Raw genomic sequence first — 21,087 nt, 5'->3', positions numbered from 1 at the left:
AGTTGGTGGAGTAGATTATTATAGTCTCCTCCATGTTTGGGGTACCAAATATAATAGTGATATGTATAACTATTTAAAACCTACAATGAAGTATAGTTAATACTATTTCAAAATCTTTTTTGCTAAAACATTTACTATTTATCACGATAATTATTATTTGTCACTCGTCATCTATAATAACCATCCCTCAAACACCCCCGAAGAGACCAACCTGCAAATTGAAGTCTAATTGTTTATGCGGGTAGTTGTTCTTACTTTTTGTGTGTTTGTGTTTCTCAAAAACTTTTCTTTTGAAAAATGTAACCTAATTTCTATGGTTACCACTTTGTTCCATTCGTGACTTCATTTTTCTGCAGAGAAAAATGTGATCCATTTACAAGATAGATGAAGAAGCAAAAGGATCAACTTTAAAGGGAATTTTGTTTGGGAACATGAATTCTTATAAGCACTTAAAAAAAAAAAGGAAAGAAAGAAAGAAAGAGCATCAGAATCAGAAAAAGAAGGAAGAAAACAGGAAGTGAATGATATCATCCGCCATTGCCACCGCCCAAGTTAGGTAGAAAAGGTACTCTGTAATGAAGGCAATTCAATTCCTTCTCTCATTTTCCCCCCTTTGGCGTTGTTTCGTTGCGGTGGTATAATCCGGAAGCGCAAGGTACGGACGGTCGAAGAGTTTCTTTCTTTTTACTTGTTTTCTTTTTCCTTTAGCATCATCATTCACTAAAGACTTGAGAACGTAAACTTTTTTGCAAATTTGAAGATTAATGAAACAATACATTTATGATATCCAGCTTCTTGATTTATCATATAAACAGACAAATCCCCTTTTGTTTTCTGTACATGAATTATAGTGGCTTTTGCTAGAAACAATATTGGCACACAAGGTGTTTGTTGTTTTTCCTGAATGGACAGGGCACCGGAAAAATACATAAGCACACATCAAATTATATCATATTGAAAGAAAATTTGTAGAGGTAAAAAGGAGGGATACAAAGCACAATATTAGGGCTTTTGATTTTGAGGGACCTGGGGAGGGGATGGTGGCAAATGGGGTATCCATGTTCTGGGGTCTCTAAGGTCGAATGCAGGAGGTGGGGGAGGGAAAAATGGAGGAATATTGGGAATCCATGTTCTGGGGTCTCTAGGATCAAACGCAGGAGGTGGGGAAGGAGAAAATGGAGGGATATGCGGAATCCAAGTTCTCGGGTCTCGGGGATCGAAAGCAGGAGGTGGGGGAGGGGAAAATGGAGGTATATGGGGTATCCAGGTCCTTGGATCGCTGAGACTGAATGGAGGTGGCGACGATGGCAGAGGCGGTGGTGGTGAAAATGGAGAAACATAGGGTATCCAGGTCCTTGGATCACTGAGACTAAATGGGGGCGGCGGAGGTGGTGTAGATGGCGGAGGTGGACTTGCTGGTGAAGGAAGTAAAGGAGGCAAAGGTGGGAAAGGAAATGGTAAAGATGGTGGGTTAGGACAAGTAGGGAGAGGAAAATATTGAAGAGGGGGTAATGGAGGCAGTGGAGGCAGTGGAGGAAGTGGAGGTAAAGGAAAGGAAGGGAATGGTGGCATAGGAGGGAAGGGGAAAGGGAGGGAATAAGGAGGGAAGAAAGGGAGAAAAAACTTTGAGGAGGTCAAGGGATCTGGAATTTTCTCTTTCTTATTCCCACATAAGCTTTCATTCTTCTTCATTGGCCTGTAACTCAAAGCATTTAAGCTGAATATACAGAGATTATCTTGCTTAGACTTGACTGATATCTCTTCTGAAGTAGTTCTTAAACCTGGGACATTGCAAACTTCAGACGAGCTTCCTATTAAGCTTGCTTGGCAAAATGACTGCATTGTCATACCATCAACACAATTGATTCCATCCACAGAAGGAATTTCCAATCTATAAACTCCATATTTATCTGTTGTTCTGTTGACAGAGAAGGCCATTTGCTCGGCCATTTTGGGAGCAACTGCTCTGAATTTGCACTGTAAATGGACATCCACACCTGACCACCACACACCACATAGTCTATCAAAACACGATGCTAGGCAGTTTAAATTTTTTTCATTATTAACTATGAATGGAATTTTCTTACCAGGCAAGAAGTAGCTGTGTTTGGAGACACTGTTGCTCAAACATGTGTCACAATAAACTGCACCTACTACCGTGATTCGAGTGACCGACGTTGGGGCTGCAGCTGTTAGGCCAAACAAGTTAGTGAAGAAAGATGTTAAAAAAAGGAGAAGGAGAGAAATGGTGGGATCCGGATCCATAAGAAACACTCAATGAAGAAGAGGAAGTTGTGAGAGAAGCATCAATGGGTAAGGCCTTAAAATTTTCAAGCGTTTGTTTGCTATATACTGTTTGCATATAATGTGCCCGTGAGTTCTTGGTGTGAGACCAACTGTAATCAGAAAAGATAAGATGATTATTCTATTCACTACAAACAAAGACATGTGAAATACCTTTTTGGCTGAATGTGGGGGCAAGTGTAAAATGAATGGGGTTTTGTAGTTAGTCTTTTTAGGCAGATTCAGAGATAAATGGGATTGATTAAAAGGCTCTTTGATTTCCTAGATCTGGAAAGATGTTATGAAGAAACCTTCCATATTTCTACTGACTGTCCAATAAGTGAAACTTCATTATCTTTAGGACCCAGAAAAAGGCCATGAAAAAAGAATAAGAAATTTGGATGATACCAAATGAAGACCCTTGTTAGGCAATTTCATAGCATTCATTTAGGAGCTGCTGTGAATTTAAGCTCCGGTTTGATTAGTAAAAGGATTCATCTTTAGTCCAATCCTCTGCCTTTCTAGACTGTCTAGTTTTTGCATGGGCGACACGACATGTAGACTTTATATATATCCTTTTTATTTGTCTGTTTCATTCCATTTGATCAGTCTAAATGCTTGTATAAGAAGCTAAAAAGATCTTAATCTTAAAGCATCTAAAATAATATAAAAAGCTTGGTTGAATTATAAGTTTGCTGCTAGAGATTTTAAAATAGTTTGTACAACATAACTTTCTGGTCCTGTACATGCCTTTCCAAGTTGAAATATTCTCAAATTTGCTTTTCTAATGTCTTTAACTTCTAGATTCATCTATATTTAGTCCATATATTTCAAAAAATTAAAAAAAAAAAAATTAAAAAAAAAAAAAAAAAAAAAAACCCTAATAGGACATTGAACTTTCAATTTTATGTTTAATAGATTGTAAAATTTTAAGTTACCCGAAGCTATCTTGCCATGTAAATTTGTAAGTAATATAGCGAGTATTGTTAAACTAATAAAGTTTACAACAAAGACTTATGAGACACGTAATTGAAAGATTAAAGTTTTGTTAAAAGCTTTTTCAAGAATAGAAAAAAAAAAAAAAAAAAAAAAAAAAAAGAATAAAAATAAACACAGCTTTATAAGTTTAGGACGGATTGGGAAAGAAACCTTTAATTTATAACTTAACAAAACTTATAATTAAAAAAGCAGGAGAAAAAAGAGGTTAGATGAGATGAGCTTCCTTAAATAACGATTTATAGCGCCAACATTTATGAAGGCCCAATATGATATTTCTTGTCATGATATTCGATCTACGGAATAGACTTTTTGAAGATTTGAATGAAAAAACTGTAGACTCAATTTTTGTTTATTAACTTATGTTTGGGTTCAACAATGTGGGTGGGAGATTCGAATCTCTAATCTCTTAGGTCTAGAGTTCATACTTTATATTAATTAAGTTAAATTTATGTTAACTTTCTGTTTAGTTGATTAGCTTTTTCTTATCGATAAAATTTTGTGGTAGTAAACTTTCACATTTATTATATAGTTCGTTTGAATATTCTTCAGGGAAGTATGAATTTTTTCTTCCTCTGCCTTGTGAGCGTTTATCATTTCTATTTCTTTTTCTTTATTCTCTTGTTGCACTTTCTATACTAAAAATTGAAGATAATTGGAAGGGGAAAAAAAACCCATAAAAATTATCAGTTTTTTTAATTTGTTTAATAAGAGATGCAAGCTTAAATTCTATCCCATATCTTCGAATATTACCTCCATACCCAACTTGGTTCTTTTACTCTCAAATGTGTGTTCTTCACCCTCTTAAATCTTGCCTAAAAATGTCTTTCTTTTTTTTTTTCTTTTTGGCTTTTACCATCAAATGCTTTCAATGCTTGCAACAAATATGTTATATAACACTTATGTTTTAGGCTACATGTACCAAATTTGAGTCTAAAAATGAGTGAATTGAGATTTATGTTAAATGCAATATGAAATTTTGAATAATGTAGCTATGAAAGCTCAAAATTTAAAATAAAATATGTTGAAGTACAAAAACAAAATAAATGAATTGAACTTGTTGCATCAGTTAGTCAATGATATATAAAATGGTTCTTTGAGTTGGTGACCTTTAGGCCATTCAATAGAGCCAATGCTTAATGCTTCAGAATTATATATATATATATATATACGTGGATGTTGAAAAGTCATTTCTATTTGTGGGCAGTTGATATTTACTATTTTACTGTCTTATCATACAGTTCTTCATCCCTATTAAAATTTTCCAACTACTGCTCATTCCATTATTGTAACTGTTCATTTACTCAGCATATCTCTTTCTCTCTTCAGTTTCAGTGTAATGCAAACTCTTTCTTCTTTCTTTCTGTAATATTTAAATGCAATCTGACATTAATTTGTTTTCTTTTTCCTTTATTCTTTCTCAAAGTTTATAACAAACAATTAACAACAAGCTTTTTAACTTTCTGTGTTGCAGGGGCTTGTATTTATACTCTTCTACAGGAGAACAAGTTATAGAACCTTGAACTTTCTTGTCTATCTGTGCATTGATTTGTGATTTGAAGAATATAAGCTTGCATCCTGGGCAGAGTTTAGGCCGTTTAAAGTCTATAGTTAATATATTAGAGTTGAAAAGTCTATGGTTGGGATGCAGAGTTGTAAAATGAAGTTATTCGATAAATGTGCAAAACAGAGAAAGAAGAGAGGATGGAGTTTTTGGATAAATGTACAAACTTAAATAGTATTTACTATTGAAGTTGAGTTTAATCTGAACTTATGAAGTTGGTGAGCCAAACACCTCGTAGTGTATAATTTTATTTGTAGATTTGTGAATTTTAGAAGATAGCAAATTTTGTGGATTAAATTTGTAATTTTGAAATCTTAGAGACCAAATAGTCACAAACCTTAAAGTTTATGAACTAAATTTGTAATTTAACATTTTCTTAATTAAAAAACAAAGTTTTATTTTGAAACATCTTGAAAGAACTTTTAGAACATTTGTTGATACTTGTAGTGATTGTGAAATGAAATCTTGATGTTTAAACCTTCAACCTCAAGAAAAGCGGTACATATTAATTATCAATGAGCTATGTTCACTTTGACACTTTGGTCATCGAATTGCAACCCATGCTTGCTTGATTATTGTAAACAAAAGTTGAAGGAATATTGAAAGTAAGCTTAGGTGAACATGTGGGTAATTTAAAACATATAACAAAATTAGTTAAGAGTTGTAGATGTGGAATCCAACAAAAATAAACTTTGGGTTTTCGGTTTTGCACTTTTCCTCCAAGCTGGGTGAAAATAAGGGGGGGAAATGTGGACAAAGAAGATGATAGAGTGCAATGATTCTCACAAAATGTTCCAAATTTGAAGGCTATGTTGGAAAAAGCATCAACTTTTCTAAGATTCTTCCTTTCCATAGAACAATAAGGACAAAGAGATCTAATTTAAAAATATGCTTCCAAACTCCAATTCTATGCATTTTTATTTTCTTTTATCTTTTTGCCCCAAATTGCTCATGTATATGAATCAAGCTATAGGTTGATTCTAAATAAGCTAGCATGTCTTACACTATGCATATCTTTTTTACACTGATATGATGTATATTTTCAGGCTTAAGTTCGTATGAAGTTACTTTTAGATATTTATAGAGAATTGGTATGGAAATTGATTTACAATAATATTTATCGATATATTTTAGTTGGATAAGTTACAAATATAGCAATCAATCCCAATTTCAAAGTATTTATAAATATAACACAATACAAAAGAATTTATAGATATAGCAAAATATAGATTTTATTTTTGAAGTCTATCCGTGATAGACCATATCGCTAGTGGGGTCTACCAGTGATGGACTATATCGATTGTATTAATCTATCGATGATCGAGTTTATTAGCGATAGATTTTGCTATATTTGTAAGTTTTTAAAAATGTTGTTATATACTTAATTATTGTATCTAAAAATGTTATCCAATGCAATTACCTTTTTGGTTTTTATAAACAACTATTATATTTGACTAACTTCTTTTTATTGCCAAAATGGATAGCTCAACTTGTGTAGTGCTTGTATTATCAACTTTGAAGATAGAGATTTGAGTTCTCCAACTCCACATATTGTTAAAAAAATAAATAATAAATAAATAAATAACTTTCCATTTTATTATGAAACAAAATGGTATCACAATTCTCTTTTAACAACAAATTTAAATAATAGTACTAATAAATAATAACATTAAGGTTAAATGACAAGTTAAATCGATCAGCTTTCAAGTTTGAGTTTATTTGGTCTCTAAACATTATAAAAGTTAAAAGTAAGTTGCACTCATTTCCATGCATTTCTCTCAATCACAAAATAGAATTTCTTTTTTTTTTTATCTAAAAAACATCTTTTTAAAGGAAAAAAAAAATTATTTCAAATAGTAAAGATGTTAAAAATATTTACAAAATATAACAAAATAACAATGTCACTGATAGATACTGATAGGATACTGATAGAAGTCTATCAATATCTATCAACATCTATCATTGATAGTTCTAAAATTTTGTTATATTTTGTAAATATTTTAATTCATTTTTCTATACTTAAAAATAGCAAAAAAAAAAAAAAAAGTAAAAGTTTACCACGTGTCAACTTGTGGTTGGACATTTGGATGAAGTGTACAAAGATGAGTGCAAGATGCACCAAGTATTTTTCAAAATTTAACAGGTCATTATACTTTCAAATATGTGGTTATTTAGTCTATGAAGTTTAAAAAGTGACTAATAAGCTTTTAAACTTTCAATTTGATATCCAATAGGTCTTTAAAATTACAATTTTTGAATAATACATCATTAACTTATTTGACTTTTTTAAAATAAAATTCATTAGACAATAACCTTCCGTTTGGATTCAAGAACCTATTAGACATAAAATTGAAAATTCAAAGATGTACTAACCATTTCAAGTTATAAATGATATAGGATTCTTCCTCATTTTCAAAAAAGAAAAAAGTATTTTTATATAGAAAGACATCAAATTTATCCATATGCAACATATGTTCAATAATTCCCTAGAATTAAATTTGAAATATTCTTTGCAAAAATGGACCATATTGAAAAGAAATACAAAAGAAAAAGAAGAATAAGAGAGAACAACATGAGTTAATCATACTTAATTATTAGATCTATAAATTATGATTTTGTAGACAAATTACACTCCTTATAGAGAGAGAGAGATAGAGAGCAAAAAGAGTATGAAAATAAAAAGGGACGAAAAAATAATTGAAGGAACAACATTATTTTGCCTCTCCATGCTTTTATCTTGTTTGCAATGGACAATAAATTATTATATATAGGTATATATGTATTATTATTTTTTCTTTTTCTGAAATTAATAATATTAATAATAATAATACATATGGCATGAAAAGCAGTACGAATAATTTGTTTGATGTTTCTTTTTCTATTAAAAAATATCAGAGAATTATCTGGACTTATCCTTCATGTCCTGATTTAGCTTAACTATAAGTTTATGTATGTTATCTTAATCTCTCAAACTTTATCCATTTCTTTGAATCTATTGGTATTTTAATCTTTTTTTAGTTCAACAATTACAAAATAGAGAAGAAGAAGACAAAGTATCCGCAGCTAAATAATGGACCCACCCTATTACAAACTCTAGGGCCCCTTCATACAAGTTAACAATAAAGAAAGAAGCAGTATCAACATAAATAATTTCTAATACGTAGTTGTCAACTGAAGATCAAGAGATTCATTGTTCAAATCTTCCATCTCTAATTTATACTAAAAGAAACTCGTAATGTAAAGTTGAGAGACTAATTAGAACCCAGACTTTCAAAGTTTAATTAGTGGTCAAAATGGAAACTCAATTGAAAGGAGAACCAAAAACTCCCATACTTTGTCATTTGTTTTAAGAGATATCTTTCCCCCAAAAGTTTCCTATTACTTTTAACATTTCATGATGAATTTAAAGTAGATAATATGTTGGAATATTTTGTTAAAATTGGGAACTAGAACAAATGGAACAAGAAACTGAAACAAATATTTAATCTTGGACACTACTATTGATCTTAGTCACCGCTATGCAGTTACAACCATACACATTCTAGGATCCAATTTTTATTAGTAGTTCTAATTTTCACTCAACATTCTAACGAATTTATACTTGAATATTGTGTTTTAAAAAATATTTTAGGGATAATTTTTTAAATTTACCGAGAGAAAAAACAAAGTAATGAGAACAAAAGGATATTGTAAAACCCTCAATAATATAATCATAGTCAAACTTTATTATATCTCCTATTCTTTAACTCAGTTCTATAATCTTTAGAAATTTGTCTTCACTCCCCTATCCTAACGTTATCCATTAGTTTCCCATTTGGATCCCTAAATCTCTTGTCTTCGTTTAGCTTAGAAGATATTACTAACAAGTACTGATGGTTAAAATTAGCTTAGATATTTTTTTTAATTGGGTTAATTGGTATATTGATTTTTATAAATTTGAAAAATTAGAAGTAGAGAGAGGAAAAAGAGTGATAAATAAACTTTTATAATGAAAGCTAAATTAACTAATTTCCATATCTCTATACATAAATGAGACATATGAAAATCAATCTATCTAATACATAAAATTAAACCCCAATTATATCTCAGATCATCTTAGAAGGGGAGAAAAAAATGGGCCAACAAGAAAAAATTAAAAAGAAAAAAATTATATATTGAGGAAAGGAAAAAGGGGGGGGGGAAGATTTCTAGAGCCATAAGGCACCAGCTTCCTTGAGAAGAGGGACCAAAGTGCCATTGATATGAGAAGCCATAACTCTATCCATGGACCCCACAAGTTTCCCGCCGATGAAGACGACGGGGACCGGCGGCGAGGCGGCTCCGACGAGCCTCATTAAAGCTCTTTCAATTTCTTTTCCTCTGGGGTCATGGTCGAGCTCGTACACCGTTGGGCTCACGCCCATTCCACAAAGCAACCGTTTCAAGGCGTGGCACATGCAGCAGCTGCTCACACTGAATATCACCACCGCACTCTCCGCCGCCAGCCGGATTACTCGGTCCACTGGGTCTCTCGCTGCCGCTGCTGCCGTCGCCGGCATGTAATACTCCCATGAACGCTCTGCTTGGTAACGCATCATTTTTGTAGTGAGTGAGATTGTGAAGAACCAAAAAGGAATGGTTTTGTTGGTTTTGTTGGTTTTGTGAGTTTGGGGTTTTTGTTTTGGTGATGGCAGTTGAGGGATGTGGTGGGTTTATATAGGAGACTGGGGAATTAGTTATATTGGTGTTGGTAGCACCCAATTGTAAATTATTGTTTTTTTTTTTTTTTTTAACTAAAGTGTTCTTTTCAATTATTCAAAAGAAAAATTTCTAGTTAAAACTTTCCAGTTTTATTCGATTTTAGTCCTTATTCTTTCAATTATCTAATTTTAGTCTTTGTATTTTTAATAAATATTAATTTTAGTCTCTCAAAGTTATTTTTTACTGAAATTGATTAATTAATAATTATCATTTTATGCTAGAAAATAAAATATGTGAATATATTTCCAAAATTTATAGTAAAATGCTATAAGTAACATAATTTTTTTTTTTTAAAAAAAAAGTCAATTATAAACTAGTATTAAGGACTAAATTTAAAATTTATTGAAAGTATAGAGACTAAAATTAAATAATTAAAAGTACATAGACTAAAATTGAACAAATTTCAAAATATAAGGACTAAAATGATATTTAAACCAAAAATTCAACACATTTAAAGAGAATGATAGAAACAAAGGGTTTATCAAATATAAGTGTAGTACTGAATGCACCAAAATATTTTTCTTTTGACATGATATGACTGATAGTTGTATCCCGAATACGGGAATGTGCAAAATATATATATAAGAAAACACACATAAATTAATAATAAATAGAAGAGAAATGTTTGTGAGTAATTGTTAAAATGACTTTTATCATTTTCGAACCAACTCTAAAATATGTTTTTAATCACTCTCAAAACTAATGACCATGATATGAAAATTACATTTAAAAATGTAAAATTCAATATTAAACATGACAAAAATGATTTTAGGTGAATGTAATGATGGTAAGATATTTTAACTGAATGAGTTATATCGATGATGACGTAGATAGTTTTCCCATTCAGATATCAATAATCTAACATTTTCCATATATTAAATCTATATCGTGAAGTGATAGATTAGCGATATTACTTAGGTTTAGAAAAAAATAACATTACAAGAATTGGAATACAAAATTATCGAGAATAGGGAGGAAGTTTATTAGATAAAATAAATGGAGTAGGAGGCAAAGGAAGTAATAAAAAGGAGAATTTGTCTGTTGTTGTCGAGAGGCGTGGGATGAAGATGTTTTCTAATGTTTTGCTTTCAAAAGGATTACTGTCTGTACTTTTTTTTTTTTCCTTTTTTTCTCTTTTTATGAAAAAAAACAGAAAAAAAAAAAAGAATTTTGTATTTTACATAAAAATAGGGTGTCATAAATTCTGAATGGGAGGCGGCTACGGGGATTAACTTTGTCTACGCTATAAATATATATAAATTAAATTAAATACATACAAAAATTAATAAAGCAAAAAGGAAAGACATTTAAAAAAAAAAAAATTGTGGGGAAAATTTTTAATAGACGGCTGTATCTGTCTTTGTTGTCGGGTTGGTTTTGTATAATAAGAAAAAAAGAAAAAACAAAGTTTAATAAGGAGAAGAAGGAAATGTCTGACGTGACCCTTACGCGCATGTTTTGCTTTTACCTGCATTAGGATTCTCAAAACCTTTATTATTAATTTAAAAGAAATTTGTTTGGTTCAAATATTGATATTTTTACGTTTTTATAGATTCGATATCAACACAAGAGTTGGATCGATATTTTTATTATATCATAAAAAATTTATAAAAAAAAATAGTAAACTATCACTAATGTAAATATAATATATATGTTAATTTGTTTAAATAATTTAAATTTATATTTTGAATTTTTTATTTTTATAATTTTTCTCAAAACTTTATTGAAAATTCCGTAAAATTAAGATTTCAATAGTTTTGTTAACATCAAAATTTAAACATTGATTTAAACATTCACTATTTTACATTGAGAATTTCTCATTAGAAAAATCAAGATGTTTATAAAATATATTACGACTCCTCTTATTCAATTGGTTTTGTGATTGAATGTTAGGTTATTTAATACTTTCATGTATGGTTTCGAAAAAAATTTGATGTCAATGGAGCTTTCATATATCATTATGTGATGAAAATCGTGATCTTAAATAATGTGGTAGTAACCTAGATTTAAAAATAGGATATGATACATTGTCACACACACTTTAGGTTACAACCACAACAATTTCATTTGAGTGTGTAAAAGGTAATATTGCAACTCTTTTTTGAAATTTTAAAACTATACTAACCAAATAGTATTTAATTAATATAAATTATTAGATAATACAAGGTTTCATCTCAAAATTAAATGACAAAGAAATGAAAAACCCATCCATCTTATGAGGAGTTTGAAGTCCCTTTGTTTTTCTAATGTTGGACCTTCAACAATAGTTGCTGTACCAACAAAGTATTACACGAAAATTTCTAAATATTCGGTAAATGAAACTGTAATATTAAATTTGACATCCACATGGAACAAATTATTAGAGTCAACACATTGAATATATGTATATGTGAAAAAAGAAAAGTAGAGGGTGAAAGGGAGAGGAGAAAGTAGAGGGTTTTTATGGGGTTTATCGCTTGAGAAAGTAGAGGGTTTTTATGGGGTTTATCGCTTTGACCTCTCATCTCCAAGAACAACCTAACTTTTCATTGCAAAACACACATGAAACTGAGCTGAGAGAGAGTGCATAAAAAGTTTCAAAAGAATATATTTATATATTATTTATTTAAAATTTTACTTGTTGGGTTCCATTTTTATGTAAATTAAATAAATAACTTTCACAGTTGCAGACTTTGGCCTAATTCCATACTTTGCTTTCCTCTCTGTCTGCTTTTCCCTCTTCCATTGTCTCCACTTCTTCTAACATTTCCTCTTTTCTATTCACACCATCCCATGTTTTTATTTTTAAAAACTTTCCTTATTATCCATATCCATATTTTTTTTCTTTTTTCTTTTTAACATTGAGAACTTGACATGTTAAAAATAATAATAATAATAACATATGTCATCTATCGAGAAGTCAAAAGTTTGAATCTTATTATAAGTTTTCTGTCTCTTTCTATTTTTGAAGAATCGAATTCTTTTTTAAATAATTGCACTATTGCAAAAAGAATTTCTCAAGGTTTGAAGAAAATTTTAAGTTAGAGAACCCAATCAGTGTATATGAGAAAGGATTTAAAGGTTAGGACAATATAATTATTAAATAATTATGATGGTTACAGTATTGAATGATTTTAGAAAAATACGAAAAAGTATGTCTATGTTATGTTGTTGATTTTTTTTGAATTGTTTGTTGACCAACTAGTGTGTGAGATTTGTTTAAGAATTGGATAAAACAATTTTTAAGACAAAAGAAAACAACTTTCAAATCATCCTTTTCATGAGTGGTTGAAAATGGCTATACTCACAAATTATATTATCAATGTTATATATTAAAAAAATAAATCTAAATACTATTATAGATGATGAAAAAGAATGGAAAACAGTAGAAATAAGAAAGGGAATGTAATAATATGATATCATTTTATTAGAATGTGTACAAATTAACATTCCCAATTCAGACTATTATGAGTAGTTTGTGTAATAGCAACTGCAATTAAATTGTGTCCCCTTTGAAGTGAATCTCATATGTGATAATTGTACCTTTCGTCATAAATATCTCCAAAGAGATATTTAATGAAGTTTCAATTCTGTTGGCCAAAAAAACAAGAAGAGATTTTCATTAAAATATATATATATATATGATAAATTGAACTATGTTTAAGTTGACCTTTATCTACATGTTTAACTATTTCATCAAAAAATGCCGCATGATCCTAAAATAAAAACGTACAACTGCATTAATAATACAACTTACTTAATTATTCCTTAAGATATCTTCATAATTATCACAACTTATCTATTACTTGGTTAAAAATACACTATATCTAATAGATGTCCTCCATTAGATGGAAAAATGTTATATACTACTATTTTTTTTTAGTTCGATGAAGTATTTACCTTTTTCAACCCTAAGAAAAACTAAATTCTGTATTTATTTTCTTACTTTTTTTTTTTTTAAGAAATCGAACCTCTAATTATAACCTCAAGGTTGTTAGTATAAGTAATATGTCAGTTGAGTTATGCTCATTTAACAATTAAATTCAGTACTTATGTTTTAAAATGTTAGAATTTTACACTTGAAATTTAAGTTTTGTTTCAATTTGAATTCTCATTTTTAAGATTTAAACTTTTAGTATCATTTTTTTTTCATAAATATTACTTCTCCATCTTTAGTGTTAATATCATTTAATTAATTCTAAAGAATTAAAAAAATTATAGCAAATGAAGTTTCACTATTTCTCATCACTATTAAAAATAAATTTAAAATTCACTTCATAATTATTTTAAATAAATCAATAGATATTAACGTCAATAATTGAAATTAAAAGTGTAAATTCAAGGTAAAATTATAACTTTTTGAAATTTATAGACTAATCGAAACCAAACTCAAAAAAATAATTTTAAAGTATATTTTAAACCATTTTTATTAAAAAAAAATTAAATAAAAATAATTTTTTTTGGAAAACAATGAATCCAAACATACCCGAATTAAGCCTAAAACGCTTGTTTTTAATATAATTTTTTTTAATTATGTTAACAATGTTAAATTAGTAACCCAAAAATACTAGAGATTTATCTTAACACATTGATTAGTTAATTCGAGAGAGAGAGAGAGAGAGAGAGCATTAATGGGAAAATAAGAAGAGGGAGGTTTGGGAATTGGGAATATGTTTGTATAATTGAAGAGGAAAAAGAAAATGGAGATGAAGAAAGAAAAAAGAAATTGGGAAGGAGAAGGCGTGGCCTGCAAATTCAGAAAGACCTGCGAGAAAAGCAGAATCGGGGGGCGGCGGCTGCTGCGCTGCGTACGGTGGCGCCGAATACCGGCGCAACACCAGGAAACGGAAACCCATCAACCACACTACTTTCTCTAAATTACAACCTTACTCCTTATATTTTTAACACCATTAACTAATGCCCCACCCATTCTCATACACAACAATCCCTATTTCACAACAAATTCAATTAAAACAAATTTGTATTTCATCTTTTTCAAATTCTAATTTAAACCTACTAATATTATTAATTAATTTATTAAATATGTATTATGTTAACAATTTCGGTATAATTATCATTTTATTATAAACTTCAGTTTATACATTAGTTTTCTTATCTCTTTTGATTTAATTCTACATTCTAAAATCTTATAACAAAATATTGGAAATATTGAAAAAAAAAAATTCTTCAAAATTTGCACCATTTGAATTATAGAATTTGAATAAAAAAAATAATAGATTTTAAATTATCTATTAGATGCATATTTGCTAAAGTCAATGAATCCAAAAACAATAAACATAATCCAAATTGTCTAAAAAAAAAAATGTCATGTTAGCTTTCTTTTTTTCAAAAAGAAAAAAAAGTATCTAATAAGCCTTTAAGTTTTCAATTTTGTTTAATATAATCACAAATGTATTAAGTACATAATTGAAAGTTAAGGTATAACTAGACATAGAGTTCAATTTTATGTCAAATAAATTGGTTTTTTTTTTTAAATGTTAAATATGCAGAGGATTGATTAGATATAAAATTGAATATTTAGAGACTTATTAAACACAAATTAAAAATTTTCAAATTAAAAGTTTAGATCCCATTTGGTAACCATTTCATGTTTTATTTTATTTTTTTTGAAACTAAGCTTATAGACACCACTTCTACCTCCAGATTTCTTTAATTGTTATCTACTTTTTATCAATAGTTTAAAAAATCAAGCAAATTTTTGAAAACTAAAAAAAGTTATTTTAAAAAAAAAAATTTTGGTTTTTAGATTTGGCTAAGAATTCAACCATTATATTTAAAAATATTCAAATCATTGTAAGAAATATTTATAAAATAGATTTAATTTTAAAAAACCAACAACAAATTATCAAATAGAACCTTAATAATCTATCAAATACTTTTAAAATTTTTGAATCTATTAAACATTTGGTTTATGTACTCAACAAAATATTTGGTTTATGTAAAAACTAAGTTTTTAAACGTGTTTCCACCTAGAAATTTTTATGCTTTCTAATCCACTCTATACTCATATTTTAAAAACTAAAAATAATTTTCAAAAATTTGTTTTTAGTTTTAAAATTTTAAAAATTAAAATATTTCTTTACGTCATAATTAAAAAATTACAAAAAAATTTGCATAAAGTTCAAAAACTAAAAACAAAACCCGCATGACTTTAGCATTAAAATTTAAACTTCAAAACTTATCACATATAACATTATTATATATATATATATATATATATATGCATGCATGCATGCACACACATTATTTTATATTGATTATATGATCTTATCTTCCCGAGACTCTACTGGAATTGTTCGTCTCATTCTCCACACAATCTCTTTATTTTATTGTTGTTATTATTATTTTTGCTATTACTTCCAACCCCCCACTTCTATACTAACTCCTTTTAATTTTAATGGCTTTTTTAAAATTATACATATACATATGTCTGAAATTGATAAAGTATTTATAAAGTTTTTTTCATTGCTATAATTTTTAATATTTATGCTCTTTTTTTTTTTTTATTTTGATGTCATCTATTGATGATTTGACATGACACATTGTAAAACGGTAAAAAGGAGTAGGCCCAATTACATAAAATTGGTTGCTGAAAATTTAGTTTAGTTTCAAATGTATTTCCTTGTCTCACATTTATATAGTTTTTAATCTTCGGCCAATTATATTATCTCACTAACATACTTAATTTTTCAATTTATATATTATATCAAAGATTAAAATATTTTAAAGACTTAAAATTAGAAAATTCAAGGTGAATTGGTTTTTTATGTGAAAATTAAACTTTCGAGTCAAATTTACATTTGGATAAATTGAATGGTTAAGTTGTAAATTTAAATTATTTAAATTTTTTGTCAACTTTTAATAAATAAAATGTTGGTATAATACTGTTTTCTTTTCCTTCATTCAACAATTTGAGAGTAGAAAAATATTTTATTGATTCTTTGAACTATATTCAAATAGACAATATATATGGATATTAGTTCTAGTTCTTATTTATGGTCATATAAGTCTTTGATAATCATAATTTTTCTGAATACCCTATTATATAACACATCTTAAAAAGGGATAAAAATGAGACAATGCTATAATATAAACTTCTTGTAAAATTAAATAAGAATAGGTAGGTGCTGAAAAAGAAAATCAGAATTGGATATGAAATGCAATGATGATGTTTCCTATGACTTGTTGGATTGTAAAATAAATAAGAAGCACATAAATTCCAAGTACGGATTTGGTAAAAGTAATAATAATTTTTTTTATATATAAAAAAAAAAAAAGGAAAAGTGACGTGGCAAATGTGATGGAACATTAAATAGCACACACGTCATCAATTTGGAACAAACATCAACCATTGTTCCCAAACGAGGGAACATTTCTACGAGTATTGCTCCTCAATTTTCTGATACCATCGTAGTATTAAAATTTTTCTTATTGTATTTGTCACAATCGTACGGAGTATTTTAAGAATTTTGCAAAATTCACAAAATAAATTAATATTTAATAAATATATTATTTGATGACCTATTAAACCAAGAATAAGAATAGTAATTACTACCTTAATAGGGGTGAGCATCTGTTAGTCGGAATCAGTTTTCCAACTAAACCGCCATCGAACCAACTATAGTCGGTTTAGTAAATGTTCAAACAAACTTCGACCGTCGAAGAATAAAAATAGGTTGGTTGGTTTGGTTGAAGAACAATGACAGAAATAAATATTATCACTAATTGATCAATTTGAGCATAATTCAATAAGTTAAGAACAAAGGCTCTTGATCAATGCACTAGTGCTTTGTTTAATTAGTTCATTTATTCAAAAATCTCAAAATTATTGTGACTATCTGGTATAGCTTTATATATTTTAAGAAGTTTTAAAATGTCTCTTAATTTTTAATTTTATACATATAACAAGTCAATGTTATTAACTGTATCAATATAATATATTCGTGAATCAATGGATGTCTTTCTCCTTTTTAAATGACTCAAACTTAAATAATATTTTAAAATCCAACAAATTATTTTTATTAAAATATAATCAAAATTATTGAAAATAGAAATGCGCATAATATATCTCGCTAAATTGCAATTTATATAACCATATTTTTTTGTGAGTATTAGGTTTATACTCACTAACACTACTTATAATTAATTCCAATATAACTCGACAGATTGGAACGAAGTCGAATCACCATCTCATTTAAACTAGAAAAAAAAATCTATTCTATTGTATAAACTATATAACTCTAGGAGTAATGGCAAATTTAGCAAAATTTCAAAAAAAAATATAAAGAAAATATCAACTAAAAATGTAGTAACTAAAAACATAATTTAATAACATAAAATGTTTCTCTAGAACCAATAATTGTGAAGTCAACTTGGATGGGAAAAGTTGATAATTTTTTTAAAAAAAATACAAACATTAAATATTGGAACAAAATAATGAAATATATAATATATAGATTAAATGCGATGCATACCATAGCACCTCCTTTTTTGTGTTCCCTTTTTGAATCATTGTCATAAAATCATTGTTTGGAATGTTAAAACATTTTCTTGAATTCAACATTTATTTTTAGATCAACTTTTAGAATTTCTCTCCATAATTTATTGACAGCTTCAACCTTTTCTTCTTTTATATGGTCCCTTTCAGACAATAATTTCACTTACTCTATGACATAAAATAAATATATATATATATAATAGAGGAGAATCTTTGTTTTCCTTTTTTGTTTCTATATTATGAGTGAATGTCTATTTTACACTTCAATTAATCTTTCAGATACAATTTTTTCGAATTTGAAGTGTCTGTTAAGAGATGTTAGGACAATGGAGGTGCAATTTTTGTTTTTTTAGGACATGACTTTTGGGTGAGAGTGGTTTATATATGGAATTGATGCATCTATTCTTGTATGGGTACATCAGTGTATGAAAAGACAACTCTTTGAGTTAATGTATTCGTTGATACTCTTCAATCTTTGAAATAGAACTTTTTAAGTTTAGAATGCCCACTATGAGATGTTAAGACACTATTTGTGTAGGTGATTGTACATTGAATAAATGCATTCTTTCATATATGAACGTGATTATTTCATATATAAATATGATCCATATTCAAGAAGGAGAATTTTCAAGTTTAGGTGAGGTATGCAACAGGCCCCCAATTCTTAAGACATATGTGAGGAAACGAAATAAGAGAGCAGAATCAAATGTAAATGACTGAGGGATATGGAAATAAAATTAGTTATGGGTTGTGAGTGTTCTTGTGGGCCCATGAGAAAAGATTCAGTTAGTTACAAAATAAGTTATTTAAGGGTTGAGGGGAGGTTAGCTAAGGACATCTTTTTGCATTGTATTGTGAATGCTCTATGAGCTTGTAGAGGGAGGGAGTCTCGGCTTTCTTGGCAAATTTTGCCAAAGAGTGAATATATAATCTGAGTTCTATCACTTTGGTATTAGAGCCATCATTTCGTGGGGAATGATGGAGAAAATAGAAGCTAGAATGTTTGCTTTCGAGGAACAAATAACTTGTTACAGGTCAAAATGGAGATTGGGATGGATCAACGATTCGTCGGAATGCAGTAAGTAACGAAAAAATCTATGGCAGTAAGGCTGGAAGCTCTGGGAGAAACAATGGAGCAAAAGATATTGCACGCACTAGAAGCATGGTCAAGAAGAGGGGGAACCTCAGGCAATAATGGAAACTCGGGTTCGTCAGAATGCACGGTGATGAATAAAGGGAAACAATCGAAGTGCGAGGAGGGTGAAAAAAATGGGAGCCTGTCGGAAAAGGAGATGAGGGACGTACCTTTGTTCGATATGAGGTTGAGGAAGCTGGAAATCTTGATTTTCAAAGGCGAGGTGTGAGATGACTCAATAGGGTGGTTTCATCGAGTAGAACGATGCTTTGTTGTTAATCGGTTGTTGGAGAAGGATAAAATTAAGGCAGCGGTCCTGTGCCTGGAATGAGAGACACTCGAATGGCATCAATGTGAGGAAGAGTGGAAACGATGGATACTTGGGCCAAGTTAAAGGAGCAGTTACTATTTTGCTTCCTACCAGTGAAAGAGAAGGATTGTCAAGCTCAATTTCTCTCCCTAAAGCAAGAGGGGACGACGAGAGCTTATCGGCATCGCTTTGAGCAACTGTCGGAACCTCTAAAGTGGATGAAACACTGGAGAGAAAATTTGTAAGTGAGCTCAAAAAAGACATTTAGGTTGAAATGATAATGTTCAAACTTGTTGGGATCAAGGAAAAAATGAGAATAACCCAATTAATTGAAGATATGGAAGAGGCTCGTAAGAAGAAATGGGGAGGGGGAAGCCCAAATCCGTCTAAAACCACCGACTCCATTGCCACATTAGGTACTAGCCCCACTCCGGGTCAAGCAAACTCCAGCAACTTGACGGCCCAAACCATCTCCCTTTACCCTAATTGAAGTGCAGTTGCCCCATCTAACTGAGTGACTTTACGTGATGTAAATGGAAAGTCATTCACCGCCTGTGCCTTCAAACGATTATCCGATATTGAAATGCAAAGTCAAAGAGATAAGGGCTTATGTTATCGATGTGATGAAAGGTACACTCCGAGCCATCGTTGCAAAGAGAATGAACTAAACTTATTAGTTCACCATGGCAAAGAAGAGGAAGAGTTAGCTACCAAAAGGAACGAAGTGAGTGAGGAATTCGAAGAAGTTCCACCGGCAACCTTGGAGACGTTGGTGATGGATCCTACCGAAGATGAAGTTGTAGGGCTATCATTAAATTCACTAGTCGGAATCGATTCCCCACGGATTATCAAGTTGAAGGGTATGATTGGAGACAAAAATGTGGTGGTTTTAATTCATAGTGGAACATCCCATAATTTCATCGATGAAGAGCTAATAACAATGTTCAAGCTACCGCGATCACCTACATCGAGCTATGGCATTATGTTAGACATAGGAAAGTCCGTTCGAACAATTGGAATTTTTAAAGGTGTGGTACTGAACCTCCCCAATCTCACTATCATTAATGATTTTTTTACTTCGCCTCTAGGCAGTGTTGATATAGTTTTGGGTGTTCAATGGCTCATGATGTTAGGACGAGTCGAATGCGACTGGAATACATCTGAAATGGATTTCCAAATTGGCGAATGGAAAGTGCACCTTAGAGGACAAAAGCCTGATAAAATCACAAGTTTTCCTTAAATCCATGCTGAATTTTGTAAAAAAAAAAAAAAAAAAGACCAAAGAATCTTGTTGGAATTGAATACATTAAAAGCCTAAACAGAGGGAGAATCCCACAGGTTCGAAAAAGATAATACCAACCCCGAAATACATGAGGTCCTATAGAAATATCAATCGGTGTTCCAGGCCATCGAAGGATTCCCACCTGCGCGGCATCACGACCATTTAATTGAATTAAGAACAGAAGCAGGACTAGTAAATGTCCGCCCATATTGTTACCCCCAGTTTCAGAAGGATGAAGTTGAGCGACTACTTGAAGAGATATTAACAGCGGGGGTCATAC

At 30.0% G+C, this 21,087-nt stretch overlaps 2 protein-coding genes and 1 long non-coding RNA gene across 4 annotated transcripts; 1 reads left to right on the top strand and 2 right to left on the bottom strand.

Moving 5' to 3' along the window:
* Positions 1 to 140: 140 nt before the first annotated feature.
* LOC120092509 (uncharacterized) lies at positions 141 to 5,071 on the top strand. Of its 2 annotated transcripts, XR_005486057.2 has the most exons (4): positions 141 to 241; positions 357 to 655; positions 2,091 to 2,313; positions 4,754 to 5,071. It is a non-coding gene; the product is annotated as an uncharacterized LOC120092509 (long non-coding RNA). The 2 variants fall into 2 exon arrangements; XR_005486056.2 differs by lacking the exon at positions 141 to 241 and having other exon boundaries at positions 263 to 655.
* LOC120092508 (uncharacterized) lies at positions 762 to 2,265 on the bottom strand. Its single transcript, XM_039050604.2, has 2 exons — positions 2,088 to 2,265; positions 762 to 1,997 (listed from the first exon to the last, which is right to left on the bottom strand). Exons 1-2 carry the CDS (start codon positions 2,263 to 2,265, stop codon positions 1,003 to 1,005), a joined length of 1,173 nt encoding a protein of 390 aa, XP_038906532.1. The 3' UTR covers positions 762 to 1,002.
* Positions 5,072 to 8,809: 3,738 nt separating the features above from the next.
* Positions 8,810 to 9,517, bottom strand: LOC120068337 (glutaredoxin-C3-like). Its single transcript, XM_039020069.2, has one exon. The coding sequence runs from the start codon at positions 9,418 to 9,420 to the stop codon at positions 9,031 to 9,033; it is 390 nt and encodes a 129-aa protein (XP_038875997.1). The 5' UTR covers positions 9,421 to 9,517; the 3' UTR covers positions 8,810 to 9,030.
* Positions 9,518 to 21,087: the final 11,570 nt, after the last annotated feature.

This window comes from Benincasa hispida, chromosome 12 (genome assembly GCF_027475165.1).
Source record: "Benincasa hispida cultivar pf3 chromosome 12, pf3_genome.v1.1, whole genome shotgun sequence".
NCBI lineage: Eukaryota > Viridiplantae > Streptophyta > Magnoliopsida > Cucurbitales > Cucurbitaceae > Benincasa > Benincasa hispida.
The sequence above is the reverse complement of the archived record's forward strand: the minus strand, read 5'-3'. Positions and strand labels throughout refer to the sequence as shown.